This window comes from Scyliorhinus canicula, chromosome 5, assembly GCF_902713615.1.
Source record: "Scyliorhinus canicula chromosome 5, sScyCan1.1, whole genome shotgun sequence".
Lineage (NCBI taxonomy): Eukaryota > Metazoa > Chordata > Chondrichthyes > Carcharhiniformes > Scyliorhinidae > Scyliorhinus > Scyliorhinus canicula.
Window position 1 is genome coordinate 167,510,445 of NC_052150.1, and position 16,074 is coordinate 167,526,518.

Genomic DNA, 16,074 nt, shown 5'->3' on the forward strand with positions numbered 1-16,074 from the left:
CCCTGGTATTCCAAGTATGTGTTTTGTAGAAGACTGATTGCCCTGCCAGTATTGTAATGCAGTAGGTCTTCTGCATTGATTTTTAGCTTCTCCATGCACAGCACAGCTAAGGCTATTTCATCTGTATGTAGAGAGCTATTTTGTTGTCCTGTTGAACAGCGGCATTGAGGTGTGCAATGTGAAAATTCTGCATCAATGTTCTAACGTGGTCATGCTTCACACTGAATCGATCAGGACATTTGCCATTTGGAATTGTACTCTACTCTTGTTTAAAATGAACACATTTTAGCACAAAGTAACTAAGATTTATTAGGGGAATGAGTGGTTTGAAATGTTTAAAATTAGCAAGCAAATGAAATGTATAAAGCTGAGCATCTTTATTTACTGTTCATGTATGTTCAGTCTTGAATTAATATGACAATAATGACAGTACTTCTGAAGCCTGAGTATCTTTGCTCTGTCTATAAACATCAAACACACAACCAGGCGAGGAAATATGTGTTACCAACGTGTATCCTTTTGTAAAGGACTTTGGCAACCCATTCTTGTAATATGAGCTGCTTTAAGTGATTCCACCGGTGCACCCAGTTATGCAATATCATCAAATGTTATCACTTTGCATTGCATTTCTGACCCCCCCAGGTCATTTATTTAAAGGAGAAACAGTAGCAATACAACACTGAGCGGAGGACACCCCTTCCCACTTCCCTTCCCACCATCAGATAACTCCTCTACTCAGTAGCTATTCATTTCCAGCCCTCAGGCAATTCTGTATCCATTCCTAGGGTGTATCTTGAATTTGGAACGAGCTGGGCACAGTATGAATGGGTATAAAGATGGTCGATTAAATCGAATGAGGTCCAACAAAGGACTGCACATCAGCTGGGAATACGAGCATCACTTGGTTCATGAATGGTGCTGAAAATGCAAAAGATGGTGGACAGGAAGCTGCAAGTTATAACTATCTCGCCATACTTATATCCTAACTGCACAGCTGCAATCAATAAAGCAAATGGAATATTCACCTCCGAGCCAAGATAGAAAACCAGTCAGGAGAATTATCGACTCCTTACAGTAAGAAGTCCAATTGGCCCATCATGTCTGCACCGACCCTCTGAAAGAACACCCTACCCAGGCCTAAACCCCACCCTATACCTGTAACCCCACCTAACCTGCATATCCTGGGACACTAAGGGACAATTTAGCATAGACGATCCACCTAAACTGTACATCTTTGGACACTAAGGGAGAAAACCAGAGCACCCGGAGGAAAACCATGCAGAAAAGAGGAGAATGTGAAAACTCCATACAGTCACTCGAGACCAGAATTGAACCCAGGTCTCTGGCGCTGTGAGGTAGCTGTGTTAACTACCTTGTCACCATGCCGATCAAAGAATGTTTTATTCTGAGTGCACCTTGCACTGTGTTGAGACACGAGGCAACTTATTGAAGCACCAGAAGTAGTGCACAGATGGGTCATGAGATAGATTCCTAGTGTTTAATGGTCTGAGTTATGAGGTAAAGCTGCTTTTAAAAACTTGGGAGTCCAATGTGATTATAAAAAAGTTTACAAAATGGTAAACAATATGGTAAAAGGTTAACTTGGAAGGTTACTTTAAACCAAATTGTGGTTTAAACCAAGATCTAGGGCCTCTACCGGTAGTAACTTTTAAGTTTCATGGCAGAGAATAATCAGACTCTCCAGAAGGACATTGAAAGCAAAAATCCTGGCTGCATTTAGAAACATTTGGAAATGTTTCAAAACAGGTGGACAGGTTGTTTCTGGGTGGATGAAGGTCCATCGTCGTTTCTGCATCCCTAGTTTATCATGCCATCTACACAATTAGTTTAACATATTTAAAGTTAATGGTTTGGGACCAGACTGAATTTAGGAGCAAGGGATCTTTTTAAAAACATGCCTAAGAACCAGTGGTTTCACATCACTGGCCTGAGACAGACTACTGAGAGCTGGGATATACTCGATATTACTGAAATCACACCGTCGATAATCGGGATTGTACGGCGAATCTGGTTGCTGGATGAACCTTTAGTAAGAAATTAATTAAGTACAAAGCTGCTTCCTGTCCACTAACATAGGACTACCGGAATCGAGCCATTTGCTGGCGAACATTATCATCGTCACAATTCCAGTGCTCGCTGAACATCTGTTCACATCTGTCCTCTCGCATCCAACGGCTGCATCCTGTCCATCAGTCCCACTTTCTCATTGTCGTACCAGGAACATTCTGACATTCGCTTCCCATTCATACCTTCAAGCCCCAATGGAAACCCCGATCCGCGATATTGTAAGAAAGCAAACTGCGTTCATGGAAGTTTAAACTCCTCACTAAATTAAGAAATAAAACATTGCAGCACTGCCCGAGTGGCTATCAGGAACTCTTTCAAGTTTGGCTTTCGATTGAAAGATAGAGGGGGAATTGTTTTGATTCCCTGTGGTAAGTTCCACCCGGACAATATCACTTTCCGAGCAAAACTCCACCGGCTGTTTGGAAAGGACAGGGGCAGTGTTCAGAAAGGATGGTGATGGTGCTGCGATTATACAGTTTGGCCTTTCTAATATGGGGTGACAATGGTGTTATATATACCTCCTCGGTTTGTTTGATTTCATTTAATTGTTTTGTACATAAAACAGTTGGGGCCCACGTACCTTTTGAAACAGGCTCTGCGGTTAGCGGCAGAGAGTGGATGCGATGTTGGAAAAGCTGAACCAGGGGAGGGAGGGTGTACAAACGAATATTTGGGAGCGCTGCGCTGGAATGCAGTTCGCGGTTGAAACTCTGGCTGAGACCTAATTTTTCGACAGTTAATGTACCTTGTTATTTCCTTTAAAATCAGGACCATACTTGAGCAGCACAAACTGCTCGAGTTTGCCAAATTGGGAAGTTACCTGGAGTATGATCTATTCGGCACTGAAATGCTGAATTACCCATTTTGCCCTGAGGTGGACCTGCCCTGTGACATTGAACGGATCCATTGGTAGGTAGATAATTGGTACAGGTGTCACATGGATATTGTGTTATGGAAAGAACGCCTTACGTTAGTGAGTTAGAACATATAACAATATACAATTCTAAATGTTTATTTGGTGTGTGTTTTTTTTGTTGCCATTTTCATTAACATTTTCCAATTCGACAACGAGAGATTAGGTCTTGGACCTCTTAAAAGAAGGTTGATGTTTTAATACATATTCACATATCCCATGTAAATGTACTAATTGCCTTTCAGTTCATTTATGTTGCCAAGTCAGCTCCATAAAATGAACTGCCATTTCTTATTTTGAGTTCTGACATTTGAAGAATGGAATTTAATTGTGCAAATTCTTAACTATGTAACTGACACGACATTAACTGTGTAACTGATACGACATTGATTGGGTAACTGGCACGACTTTAATTGTGTAACTGACACGACATTAACTGTGCAACGGATACGACATTGATTGTGTAACTGGCACATTAACTGTGCAACTGACACGACATTAACTGTATAACTGGCATGATATTAACTGCAACTGACACGACATTAACTGTAAGAAGTCTTACAACACCAGGTTAAAGTCCAACAGGTTTGATTCAAACACGAGCTTTCGGAGCGCAGCTCCTTCCTCAGCTCGTGTTTGAATCAAACCTGTTGGACTTTAACCTGGTGTTGTAAGACTTCTTACTGTGCTCACCCCAGTCCAACGCCGGCATCTCCACATCATGACATTAACTGTGTAACTGGAACGACATTAACTGTGTAACCGGCACGACATTAACTACAACTGACACATTAACTGCAACTGACACGACATTAACTGTGTAACTGACACGACATGAACTGCGTAACTGACACATTAACTGCAACTGAAACGACATTAACTGTGCAACTGACACGACATTGAAACAAGTCATAAGAGGCTCCACAATAACCTGCTGCGAAATTCTGAAATATAGAACCTTTGGAATAACACACTGACTGTTCGCTGCAAAATATACGCGCGAATCTCGAAGACAGACCGGTGCTTCTCGCTCTTTGGTAAATCAGGTAGAATTTTGACGTGGGGAACAAGTTCAGTTCAGCACTTCACCACATGGCAGCGGGTAGAATACAATAAGGGTCATGTGTTTTTTAAATTCGTTTTTCCTTTAATTATGAAGCTGTCATCGAGAATACGCTCACACTTTAAACAAAAGTTGTGATTAGTAAACTTGCATGGAAAGGTAGCTCCTGCATCTAACCAGACCTGTGGAGCTGTGATCTGAATTAGGGTGGATGTCATTGAGCATTGATTCCATCATTGTTTCTTGCCGCTTGTCTTCACTACAGTGAGACAACTGAAAAATGAATGTTTATCTGAATATATGTAACCAACTTGAGAGATTTTTGCATTTACTGCACTATCCCCTAAATAAATTTCTCTTTTACCAAACACGTGTTTTTAGAACATATTGTCTTTTTTAATGATACCCTCGATTAATTTAATACCACAACGCAAATCTCCTAAACTGACAAGAGGTAAATCATTCTGGTCTTTCTTGTTTTGTTACAAAGGACTAAGGAACGAGGTAAATCAGCTTTTACAAGTCTAGGCAATGGAGGTAATTGGAGAGTCCACACTCCTCCGCTGCACCTCACAGTCTGCTCCCTGTCAGCACTCCACCTGAGCATTGGAAAGCACTCCTGGCTGGTCATTTGCTTTCGCCATTGGGTAAACTTAAGCGCATCCAAAACTCTGCTGACCAGATATCCCAGTTGACAACAAGTCTCATTCATCCAGCATTGACTCCAGATTCAGCAATACTTTGATTTGAAAATGCTCACCCTTACTTTCAAATCTCTCCCCGACCTCACCTGTCATCTTCCCCCAGGGCTATATCACCCTTCGCAATGTCTGCTCCCATCCACTTCCGCCCTCTTCTGCACCGTCTATATTATCTGGTTGTTGATGGTGATGCCTCCAACTGCCCAGACCCTAAACTCTAGAATTTCCTCCTAATACGTCGCTCTCTCTCTCTACTTCGTGTCCTGTGTTTGGCATACTCCTCCAAGCCTGACTATTTGACCAAATTTCCAATCGCCTGCTCCAATTTAACCTTATGTGGCCAAATGTATTTTGAGAATGCTCCTGTGAAATGTTTTGGGCTACTAAAAGCAGGAAATGCTGGATAAGCTCAGCCGGTCAGGTATTATCCGTGGAGAGAGAAACAGAGTTGATGTTTCGGATCTAAATGGCCCTTCCACACGCAGATCCGAAACTTTAACTCGCCACAGATGCTGCCAGACCGACTCCAGCATGCACTGCATTTATTTCAGATTTCCAGCAACCGCAAAATTTGCTATAATTTTAAGTGTTTTGGGACGCTGTCCTCTATTAAAGGCAATAAATTGCAAAAATGCAAGTTGTTCTCGAGGTGGTTCGAGTTCCTGCTCTGTATAATGTTTCCTTGAGGAAGGTCACTAAGCCTAACCGTCAGACAAAGCAAGTTTCATAAAGAGTGTAGGAAGTGGCCTGCAGTTTGAATCCATCCTGACAAATGTTCCGACTTGAATTGACCAGGAATGGGTTTGTATTTTCAGCATCCGTTTGCTGCTTGAAGAGGGTTACGGAGACAACGTGCTGATGGCCCACGATATCCACACGAAGAACAGGCTGACTAAGTACGGCGGGCACGGCTACTCCCATATCCTCACCAACATCGTCCCGGAGATGAAGAAGCGAGGCCTCTCCCAGCCTGCCATCGACAAGATTTTAGTGGACAACCCGAAACGTTGGTTAACATTCAAATAATTAAGCAGGCACCATCTGATTCTGTGACAGTAATGTGCGGCTGGTATTAGGCTGGTCTCTAGTTGATTCTCTGTAAAGTCGCAATTCACAAAGCAAAAGGAAATGAAATCTGCTTAACCTGTGCTGGATCAGGGGTGTGGGAAGCGATGAAGTTGTAATATGTAATGGTTTGTCCCTTTACTGCCTAGGTTTAGATAAGGGCATGTCGAGCACAGTTAATGGGGCACATGGACAATTTGTTGCAGCATTATAAGAAAGGATTTAAACCAATTAAACTACCCATTTGGGGCTAATTTGCCTGGGGCGACAATCTCCTGATTTGTTGACCCCCTTCCAAAGCGCCTAAAATTACTGTTACGGATCTGGTCGATGACCACCGTGAGTAAGGAAAGTAAGATTTCTGCCTCCATAACAATAATGGCTGTACTTCAAACTTATTTGTTGCCTGCAAAGGATCGTCGCAAGAAGCTGGCCGGTGTTTAGTAATGCATGTTCATTTGATGATGGAGAATAATCGATTGCTTTCATATTTAAATATTAAAAGAATGGACGCAAATAGCAACCGAATCCTCATAAACAAAGCATGTGTAATAAAAAACAACCTGTTTGTATGAAGCCTTCACTCGGGGAGTAGGGCGGGGGACATGAAAGTGTAAAGTCTGTTGCTTAAAATGTATGTTACAACTTGTTTGTAATATATTTGAGGGGATGTTCTTTTCTCCACTTAACCTTCGACCCCAAGTGTGAGAGATTTCCCTCTGCAGTCTGGAGTTTGATATTTACATACCGTAGCAATGCCACTTTTCAATCAAGTCAAAGATAACGCGCGAATTAAAAAAAAATAGACCAGACGTTTGATGGTGTTTTATTCTCATTTAATGAACAGCAACATTGCATAACAGCCCTCAAACAGTACAATAACTGAGTTATTGTAATAAGCCGCGTAAAATTAAAATCTAAATGGGAAAAGCAAATGCCCCCCTTTATACCAAACTTGAGCCTATTCCTCAACTAAACTGGCGGTTAAAATGTTAGTTGTGGAGGCAATTAAGCGCAAAATATTTTATTTATTTTTGCTGAATTAAATCTAAGAGGCCTGAAGCTGGAAGCACTTCTTAAACACCATCCTCACATTCTATGCTAGGTTCTTGCATATAATCCCAGCGCCCTGGATCATCGGCTATATGTGTGGAGAAATCACTCATCAGACAGGTAGAATGCATCTTATTAAAAGCGTCATTACTGAATGGTTTGAACCATGTACTTATCACATAACACGACCTTATTAAAAGTAATAAGATAGGTTAACTGATAATCAAAATGTGAGCAACCGAATCAATGCAAAGAAGTTAATGCCATGGTGATTCATAGGTATTGCACGAAAATATTGAATACTTTAACACTTATATGATTAAAAGATTTATTTTTTTTAAAAATCTATGGCATCTTATTGCATATACATGGATATACCGAACTTGAAATTCATGCCACAGCGATCAGAAAACTGCACAGTATCTATTGCACTCACGTTATTCTTTATATTAGTTTGTGATCGTTAAATGAATGACTCTAATAGAAGGCAAACACTGACCTTGTTAAAAACAGCAGCATACTCATTTAACAATGCACCTACAATAGTTGTTAGAAAATCGTCGCTCACCACAGCGAGTAATGTGGAAATTCCAAGCAGAGAAATGGCTCGTCAGGACAACCATGGGGAAAGCTGTGAGTTCAATATATCAAAGCATCAGAGAGAATGAGCAACACTAGCAAACTTGCTTTTTATTTATCCCGCCCACCACCAGCGCACCATCTTGAGGTTTTAGAAACTGACCACTGTGCTCAGTACCGGACCGAATTCCTCTGACAAACAAAATGCTAACAACTGAGAAATTGTTTTGGGTGGACTAACCCAAACTGAGCCAATTTACACGGGCAATGTCTTTCCGAGGTGTGCGGGTACATTTCAATTAGCATTTTAATTTTTAAAAAAACAACAACGGCTGGTTGTGTCCAGAGGTACGAAGCACATCTGGCTACCGTCCATTTGGTTTGTGCAGTGATTGTTTTTTTTGTTGTCAGGCCGTGGAAATCCTTCCTTCACGCAGGAGGTGATTAGATTTGGCTGGTTCTGGTAGCTGTTCGCCCTCGCCTCAGTCCGCGTAGACTATAAAACCAGAGAAGGTGCTGTACTTGTTGTTGTTGCCGCCGTGAGCCTTGCCACCGTCCAGTTTAATGTAGACTTCATCGCCAGCATCCAGGTGCAGCACTACGCTGTTACTGGCATAGTCATAGTTCTGGTCGGCGTCCTGGGCGATTGCACTGGCTCGGACCTGCACGGAGAGTACACAAACACAACAGCTATTAGCAAAAGGGTAGTTAGCCAGGGAGCCGTCCCCATCTCTCAGAGCCTCTCATCCATGTTATCCAGCTCTGTCTTGTTTCGCCTGTTCTACTTGGAGAATTTATTTACTTGCATTTCTCCACTCACCTGTTTTGTGGGATTGACCAGATCCAAACATCCCAGTTCCCACATTTCAGTCTGACAGACAACCCATCTCTCTCTCTCTCCCCCCCCCCCCCCCCCCCCCAACAAAAACACAGCCACTTCTATTCCTGTCTGGTGAATATCACTGACGAATCTCACAATCGCTTGGTCCTTAATGAATGAAGCTTACCTAGAAACACAGCGCAACTGGGTTGGTGGGCTCCAGCCTTCCTGGGAGCAGGACAGAGCGGGCAGCTCAGATCTGCTCCAGGCGGAATGATCCCCTCCATTCATTGGGAAGTCTGGCAATTTGATCAGCGAATTGGGACCTCCCTGGGCCTGACGCGGGCGCACACACCTACCTTTGCTGGGTTTGGCAGAGTTTGTTGGGAAGGGCTTGCTCACCTGGCCGTTCTTGCACAGATCTGCCCACATGCTGGTGCCGTCCCCTCCTCTCATCAGCACATGGTAGGTGAAGAAGTAGATGCCGGGGATGGAGCAGGTGAACTTGCCGCTGGTCGGGTCGTAGTGGTTGCCCAGGTTGGTGACCACGTCGTCGAACTTGAGCATCTCGTAGCCCTCGTGCGGCCGCTTGAGGCCGGCGTAGAAGGCGATCTTGGGCACCGTGCTGTAGGTGGCCGCGCTGATGGCTCCGGCGTTGGGCCCGGGAGGTCCTGGCAGGCCGGGTAAGCCCGGTCTCCCCGGCTCCCCCTTGCCTCCCGGTGAGCCGATGGAGCCGGGGGGCCCCGGTTCTCCGGGCGGACCCCGCGGGCCGGCTTTCCCCGACCTGCCGGGTTCGCCTTTGGGCCCTTGGATGAAGGTGGGTAAGGGCATCACGCTGTGGTCCCGCACCGTGTCCGCAGCCGCCGTGGTGGCTTTGCTGCCGTACGGGTCACACACCATCCGGCACGTCCCCAGCATCTCGTAGTGGGCGGAGGTCCCAGCCGAGTTCACCAGCACCGGGATCAGGATGACCAGCAGCAGCACCATGAGCACTCCCACCGCCGCGGCGATCAGGCGCTTCTTGCGGACGACTCGGGTGAGAGTGGGGCGATCGTCCTGCCTGCTTTTGGAAGAAATGGTGATGGCTGAGTGGGGACCTGGACCAGGGAGAAAAAGAAGTGAGACTTGTACAGCGCCGGGTGGTTCCCAATGAGGGCAGCAGCTCCCAGTGAGGGCAGCAGCTCCCAGTGAAGACAGCAGCTCCCAGTGAAGATAGCAACTCACAGTGAAGACAGCAGCTCCCAGTGAAGACAGCAGCTCCCAGTGAAGATAGCAACTCACAGTGAAGACAGCAGCTCCCAGTGAGGACAGCAGCTCCCAGTGAAGATAGCAACTCACAGTGAAGCCAGCAGCTCCCAGTGAAGACAGCAGCTCACAGTGAGGACAGCAGCTCCCAGTGAGGACAGCAGCTCCCAGTGAGGACAGCAGCTCCCAGTGAAGACAGCAGCTCACAGTGAGGACAGCAACTCACAGTGAAGACAGCAGCTCCCAGTGAGGACAGCAGCTCCCAGTGAGGACAGCAACAGCTCCCAGTGAGGACAGTAACTCACAGTGAGGACAGCAACAGCTCCCAGTGAAGACAGCAACTCACAGTGAGGACAGCAACAGCTCCCAGTGAAGACAGCAACTCACAGTGAGGACAGCAACAGTTCCCAGTGAAGACAGCAGCTCCCAGTGAGGACAGCAGCAGCTCCCAGTGAGGTCAGCAACAGCTCCCAGTGAAGACAGCAACTCACAGTGAGGACAGCAGCAGCTCCCAGTGAAGACAGCAGCTCCCAGTGAGGACAGCAGCAGCTCCCAGTGAGGACAGCAGCTCCCAGTGAGGACAGCAGCTCCCAGTGAAGACAGCAGCTCCCAGTGAGGGCAGCAGCTTCCAGTGAGGACAGCAGCAGCTCCCAGTGAGGACAGCAGCTCCCAGTCAGGGCAGCAGCTCTGATAGTGTTGGACGCCCAGGCTGCTCACAGCACTGGGAGACACTGCCTGCAATTTAAGCAAGGGCACAGACTGGGAAGGATCTTCCTCTCACGCCTCCAGCCACTTTCCACCTGTCCCGATCCGATGTTCACGTGTGAGGAGAGGAACAAATCATCTCAAAGCACACACCGCCAAAAAAAAAAGGATTTCCTCAGTCCTTATCGAGTTAGTGGCGATCTTTCAAATGTGACCTGTCCGCTGTGTCTCTGTGTGTGTCTGTCTCTCTGGCACACACACAGCTCTCTCTCAGAGACACCAAGACTGTGTGGTAACCCGGGACGCCAGGGCTCTGGACAACCTGTTGTTACGCTTCACACATTCATTCAGCAAGAAGAGACACTGCAAGTTCCTTCTCTGCAAAGCAACCCCGCAGTGGATCGGAACAGATCCGAAAAGCGCTAAATACATAAACACACACTTAGCACAGTCCGAGACGGGAAGCCTGCCTGGCGACTCAGGAAGCAGCGATCTGAAGGCAAGGGTAAAAACTGCAGCCTCCTCGCCGGGGAGAGCTCATTTGAAAGTCTAATAGCAAGAAACAGTAGCAGCGCCCCTGTCAATCGCGGCAGCGTCTGTATATAAATATATATATAAATACCTGCCAAATCGCTGATGCATATGAGTTAGTGTAGTATTGCAGAGTGAGTGTCGAACACTGTGCAGGAATATTTAACACAATCGACATGCAACAGTGAGTACTTTGCGGGCACTACCTTCACATGTTTTGTTTTACCTGATCTGTTCAGGTCATATACCGTGACATGAGAGAACAAAGAGAAATCGATCGTTTATCCTTAATATAAATGTCAGTTCCTCTGTTTCCAGACACTGGACTGAGCTAGAAAGCTGCCCAGTTCCCGCATGTAAGCAAGAAGACAGGCGCGTTTGATATTACTGTACATTGGTCAGGTCAAAGCTGGCCAAAACTGATAATACTTGGGAGGGTTCGCTCATCCCCTCTTTTAAAAACACGAATGTCAAATTGTGAATGTACTGCATGGTTTATTTCCTGAAACGTAGCTTCATTCGAAACTACATCTCAAATGTCTCAAGTCTCAATTAAAATCCACTTCCTCGTTCGAAACAGACACGTTGTTAAGATTGTTTGTAAGTAATGATGGGTTCGAAATGTTTCTTTTGAATCTGATTTAACAGATTAGAAGTGTCTCATTGCGGGTTATATGGAGGGGGTGCAGAATTCTACCAAAGTGGTACATCTGATATTTAACGATGGTTTAAGGATATTCATTTTTGCAAATCAGCAGGTAAATAAGAGTTGTAAAAATGTATGTGACCTTTATCTCCTCTCACAGATACAGGATTTTGAATTTCACACCTTACCCCCTGTAATTGGGAAAAGCCACAGAGAACAATTGCTTTTCTTCACATCTTTGATTTCACACACACCACATTGGAATTTAGTTCCCAACCCGCTCTGATGAGAGCAGTTTTGAATCTCCAGGCTGGGAGAGAGAGCCACGAACGGCAGTTTAATTAGTAGAGTATTGAGGGGGAATGATGTGGAATAAGCATTCCGTTCTTTTGTTTAGCTCCACAGTTTTACATAGTTGGGATGAGCTAATTAAAGAATAGGCTAGAAATGTTCAGGTTTTTTCCCTTCTAGAAACTGGCTGAATACAGGACGTCTGTCACCATGTTGCCTGTCTGTTCAATAATCATTCAGTTACATTAAAGTCATAACATAAAAGTAGAGCATTGGGCCCAAGCAGTGCCTGTGGATTTCCCCTCCATTGGGAGGATCTAGCAATTACCCATCCTATTCCCTTTCTCCCTTTTCCTTCATACCATGTATTCAATCTGATCTGGAAAAACCACATCGCTTCTGCAAAGCCTATTCCTCAACCCTGACAATGTAATGTGGAGTCTCTTCTTGCAATAGGCCAAAATCCCTGATATTTAAATGTTTGACTCTAATTTTCCTCACACTTTGCAACTTTTCTCACCACTAACCCCCCCCCCCCCCCCCCCCCCAATTGCTTCCACCCAGAAGGCTGGTTGTAAGGCTTCCATAATGAAAACCTAGCCTAAGTGGCCATCATTTAGGGTGGCACAGTGGTTAGCACTGCTGCCTCACAGTGCCAGAGGCCCAGGTTTGATTTCAACCTTGGACGATGTATGGAGTCTGCATGTTCTCCCCGTGTCTGCATGAGTTTCCCCCGCGTGCTCTGGTTTCCACCCACAGTCCAAAGATGTACAGCAGCATGGTAGCACCGTTGGATTCGATTCCCGGCTTGGGTCACTGTCTGTGTGTCGTCTGCACATTCTCCCTGTGTCTGGGTGGGTTTCCTCCAGGTTCTCCAGTTTCCTCCCACAAGTCCCAAAAGACGAACTGTTAGGTAATTAGGACATTATGAATTCTCGCTCTGTGTACCCGAGCAGGTGCCGGAATGTGGCGACTAGGGGCTTTTCACAATAACTTCATTGCAGTGTTAATGTAAGCCTACATGTGACAATAAAGATTATTATTATTAGGTGGGGTTATGGGGATGGAACGGGAGAATGGGCCTGGATGGGGTGCTCTTTTAGAGGGTCCTGCAGACTCGATGGGCTGAATGGCCTCCTTCTGCACTGTAGCGATTCTATGCTTCATTCATATGTGAGCCTTCACCAGGAATATTGATCGGTTCTACAGTTAAAGCGGTGCATTCCAGCCAAGGCCTATTTTGTTCTTAATTACGCTGCATACGCTAAACACACAGATGGACAGATACAAACACTTCCAGCAGGGGCTGCTGGTTATCAAGCAGGAGTGAGATTCTCACTATGGCCTGCACTTTATTTATTGATTGGCTAAATGCATTTTGCAGTGTCACTGTAATTCACATTAAATCTTGAACAGTTTCTGCAATTGTAGGTTCTTGATCTCATTGCGCCTAAGTGCATGGATAATAGTTCATTTTTTATAATGTTGAAATTAAAATTTTATGGCCAGCAGATTCCAAATTAAGCCAAGGACAACCGCACCTCGGCTGGTTGTGGGACCCCGGATCACAGGGGCTGGTTTAGCACGCTGGGCTAAATCGCTGGCTTTTAAAGCAGACCAAGGCAGGCCAGCAGCATGGTTCAATTCCCATACCAGCCTCCCTGAACAGGCGCCGGAATGTGGCGACTAAGGGCTTTTCACAGTAACTTCATTGAAGCCTACTTATGACAATAAGCGATTTTCATTTCATTTTCCTGCTGCCCAGAAACAAATGAAATGAAAAATGAAAATGAAAATCGCTTATTGTCACAAGTAGGCTTCAATGCTGCAGAGACGAATAGGAGGGTGCCACTTGGAGCCCACAGTCTCCCCAGGGTTTGTACCCCCATCCAATGCAGGGCCTACCCACGACTATAAAAAGGTCTGTGAAGCAATAGAATTCTTGAATGGCCACTTGAACAGCTCTATTTTTCTCTGGCTGGCGGGCCATCCATAAACTTCCCCAATGCTAATAAAATGACTTGGCGGCAGAAAGACAACAGGCAAACCAACACCTGGCCACCTCCCTCACCATTTTCCCAACTCATCCCCAGATGGCTGGAAAATGAGCCCATGGTGTGAGTTCAGCACTTCTCTCCAGTCCCAATGCTCGTGCAATTTCTGTTTGCTATGCTCAGCTTTATGTTTTAACATGTGTCAGTAATCGACATTGGCAAACGTGCGCAGTTTTCGCATGCGCAGGTTTGGGGAAATCCGGGTGTCGTTTCCCATTTACACACTCACAGGCAATTGTAGCCCCTGAATGATTACTTCCTCCATGTATTCACAGGAAGACACAAGCACCTCTTCCCTCTCAGAGCTATCACAGTCTAATCTCAGAGCTTCGATAAAAATGAGGTGAATGCCGTAAATGGGCGAAAGGAGTCAAAAAGCTGATACATCTCCAGGGTCAGAAGTTGTTGGTCCCACATTACTGGAGATCACAAAGGAGATTTGTGTGGCATTGACAATTATTGCAAGGAAGACTGTAGGGGCTGGCTGAAAACAGATGCAGGCAGTCCCCATATTCAAAGGGACAAGAAGGGGAAAAGTAACTATGTAAAGAACAAAGAAAAGTACAGCACACGAACAGGCCCTTCGGCCCTCCACGCCTGTGCCGATCATGATGCCCTAAATATAAGAAATCTTCTGCCCTTACTAGGTCAGTGTCCCTGTATAAAACCATAAGATGTAGGACAGAGGTAGGCTATTTGGCCCATCGGATCTGTTTCAATGCTATCATGGCTGATCTGACATTATCCTCAACTTTACTTTCCTGCCTTATCTCCATAATCCTTGCTTCCCTTACTGATTAACAATCTGTTTATCACAACCTTAAACATACTAAAGACCCAGCATTTACAGTCCTCTGCAGTAAAGAATTCCAGAGTCAAAAACCGAAAATACTGGACAATCACAGCAGGTCTGACAGCATCTGTGGAGAGAGAGAAGGGAGTTAATGTTTCGAGTCTGGATGACTCTTTGTGAAAGCTAGAGAGAACTGGAAATAGGTCAGATTTATAATGTTGTGGGGGGCGTGGAGCGGTGGGGCTGAATAGAGGGCCAGCGATAGGTGGAGACAGACAAAAATGTTGTGGACAAAGAGACAAAAGGAATGTAAATTGAGTGATTAAGGCCAAGAAGGGTGCTGATAGTGGCACATAAAGAGATTAAAATGTGTGAATGGTGGAACACAAGTGAGTGGTGTGTCAAAGGGCAACTAGGAACAGTTAGCCCAAGTGGAATGGAGGGAGCGGGAACAATGGTGAGGGAAAAACAGATCAATGGAAGAAATGAAAATAACAATAAATAGATAGAAATAAAAATGGGCTAAAGGTGGTGGAGAGAGTTTACAGTCTGAAGTATTTAGAATTTTTAGAATTAGAACAGTACAGCACAGAACAGGCCCTTCGGCCCTCAATGTTGTGCCGAGCAATGATCACCCTACGTATCCACCCTATACCAGTAACCCAACAACCCCCATTAACATTATTTTTTTAGGACACTAAGGGCAATTTAGCCTGGCCAATCCACCTAACCCGCACATCTTTGGACTGTGGGAGGAAACCGGAGCACCCGGAGGAAACCCACGCACACACGGGGAGGACGTGCAGACTCCGCACAGACAGTGACCCAGCCGGGAATCGAACCTGGGACCCTGGAGCTGTGAAGCATTGATGCTAACCACCATGCTACCGTGCTGCCCTAAAGTAGTTGAACTCAATATTAAGTCCGGAAGGCTGTAGCGTACCTAATTGGAAGATGAGGTTCTGTTCCTCCAGTATGTGCTGGGATTCACTGGAACATTGAAGCAGGCGAAGGATGGACATGTGGACATGTGAGCAGGATGGTGCATTGAAATGGCAAATGACAGGAAGGTCTGGATCCTGCTTGCGGTCACCCATCTGCATTTAGTCTCTCCAATGTAGAGTAGACCGCACAGGGAGCAGCAAATGCAAAAGACCAGATTGAAGGAGATGCACGTGTAGCATTGCCTCACTTGAAAAGAGAGTTTAGGGCCTGAGATGACGAGCAGGGAGGAGGAAATGGGGCAAGTTTTACACCTTCTGCAATGGCATGGAAAGGTGCCGTGGGAACAGGGTGAGGTATTAGCGGTCATATTTTCTGTTTTGGTTTCAGATTCCAGCATCCACAGTAATTTGCTTTTATCAAAGAATTCCATAGATTCACTATCCAGGGGATGTGTCCACTTTGCTAAACCAGCTGGCGTGTAATGCTGAACAAGGCCAGCAGCGCAAGTTCAATTCCCGTATCGGCCTCTCCGAACAGGCGCCGGAATGTGGTGACTAGGGCTTTTCACAGTAACTTCTGTGA

At 45.5% G+C, this 16,074-nt stretch overlaps 2 protein-coding genes across 3 annotated transcripts in view; one reads left to right on the top strand and one right to left on the bottom strand.

Moving 5' to 3' along the window:
- Nucleotides 1-6,642, top strand: part of pter (phosphotriesterase related) — a 48,870-nt gene extending 42,228 nt beyond the window's left edge. Inside the window, exons 4-5 of one of the 2 annotated variants that reach the window (XM_038798025.1) lie at nt 2,857-2,997; nt 5,581-6,642. In XM_038798025.1, the coding sequence (XP_038653953.1) occupies nt 2,857-2,997; nt 5,581-5,791 (352 nt within the window). In that variant the 3' untranslated portion in view covers nt 5,792-6,642. The remainder of the gene's footprint in view (nt 1-2,856; nt 2,998-5,580) is intronic. The other variant, XM_038798026.1, reaches the window with a different exon arrangement.
- A 2-nt stretch (nt 6,643-6,644) lies between these two features.
- Nucleotides 6,645-9,740, bottom strand: LOC119966409 (complement C1q-like protein 3). Its single transcript, XM_038798027.1, has 2 exons — nt 8,685-9,740; nt 6,645-8,124 (listed from the first exon to the last, which is right to left on the bottom strand). Exons 1-2 carry the CDS (start codon nt 9,267-9,269, stop codon nt 7,945-7,947), a joined length of 765 nt encoding a protein of 254 aa, XP_038653955.1. The 5' UTR covers nt 9,270-9,740; the 3' UTR covers nt 6,645-7,944.
- Nucleotides 9,741-16,074: the final 6,334 nt, after the last annotated feature.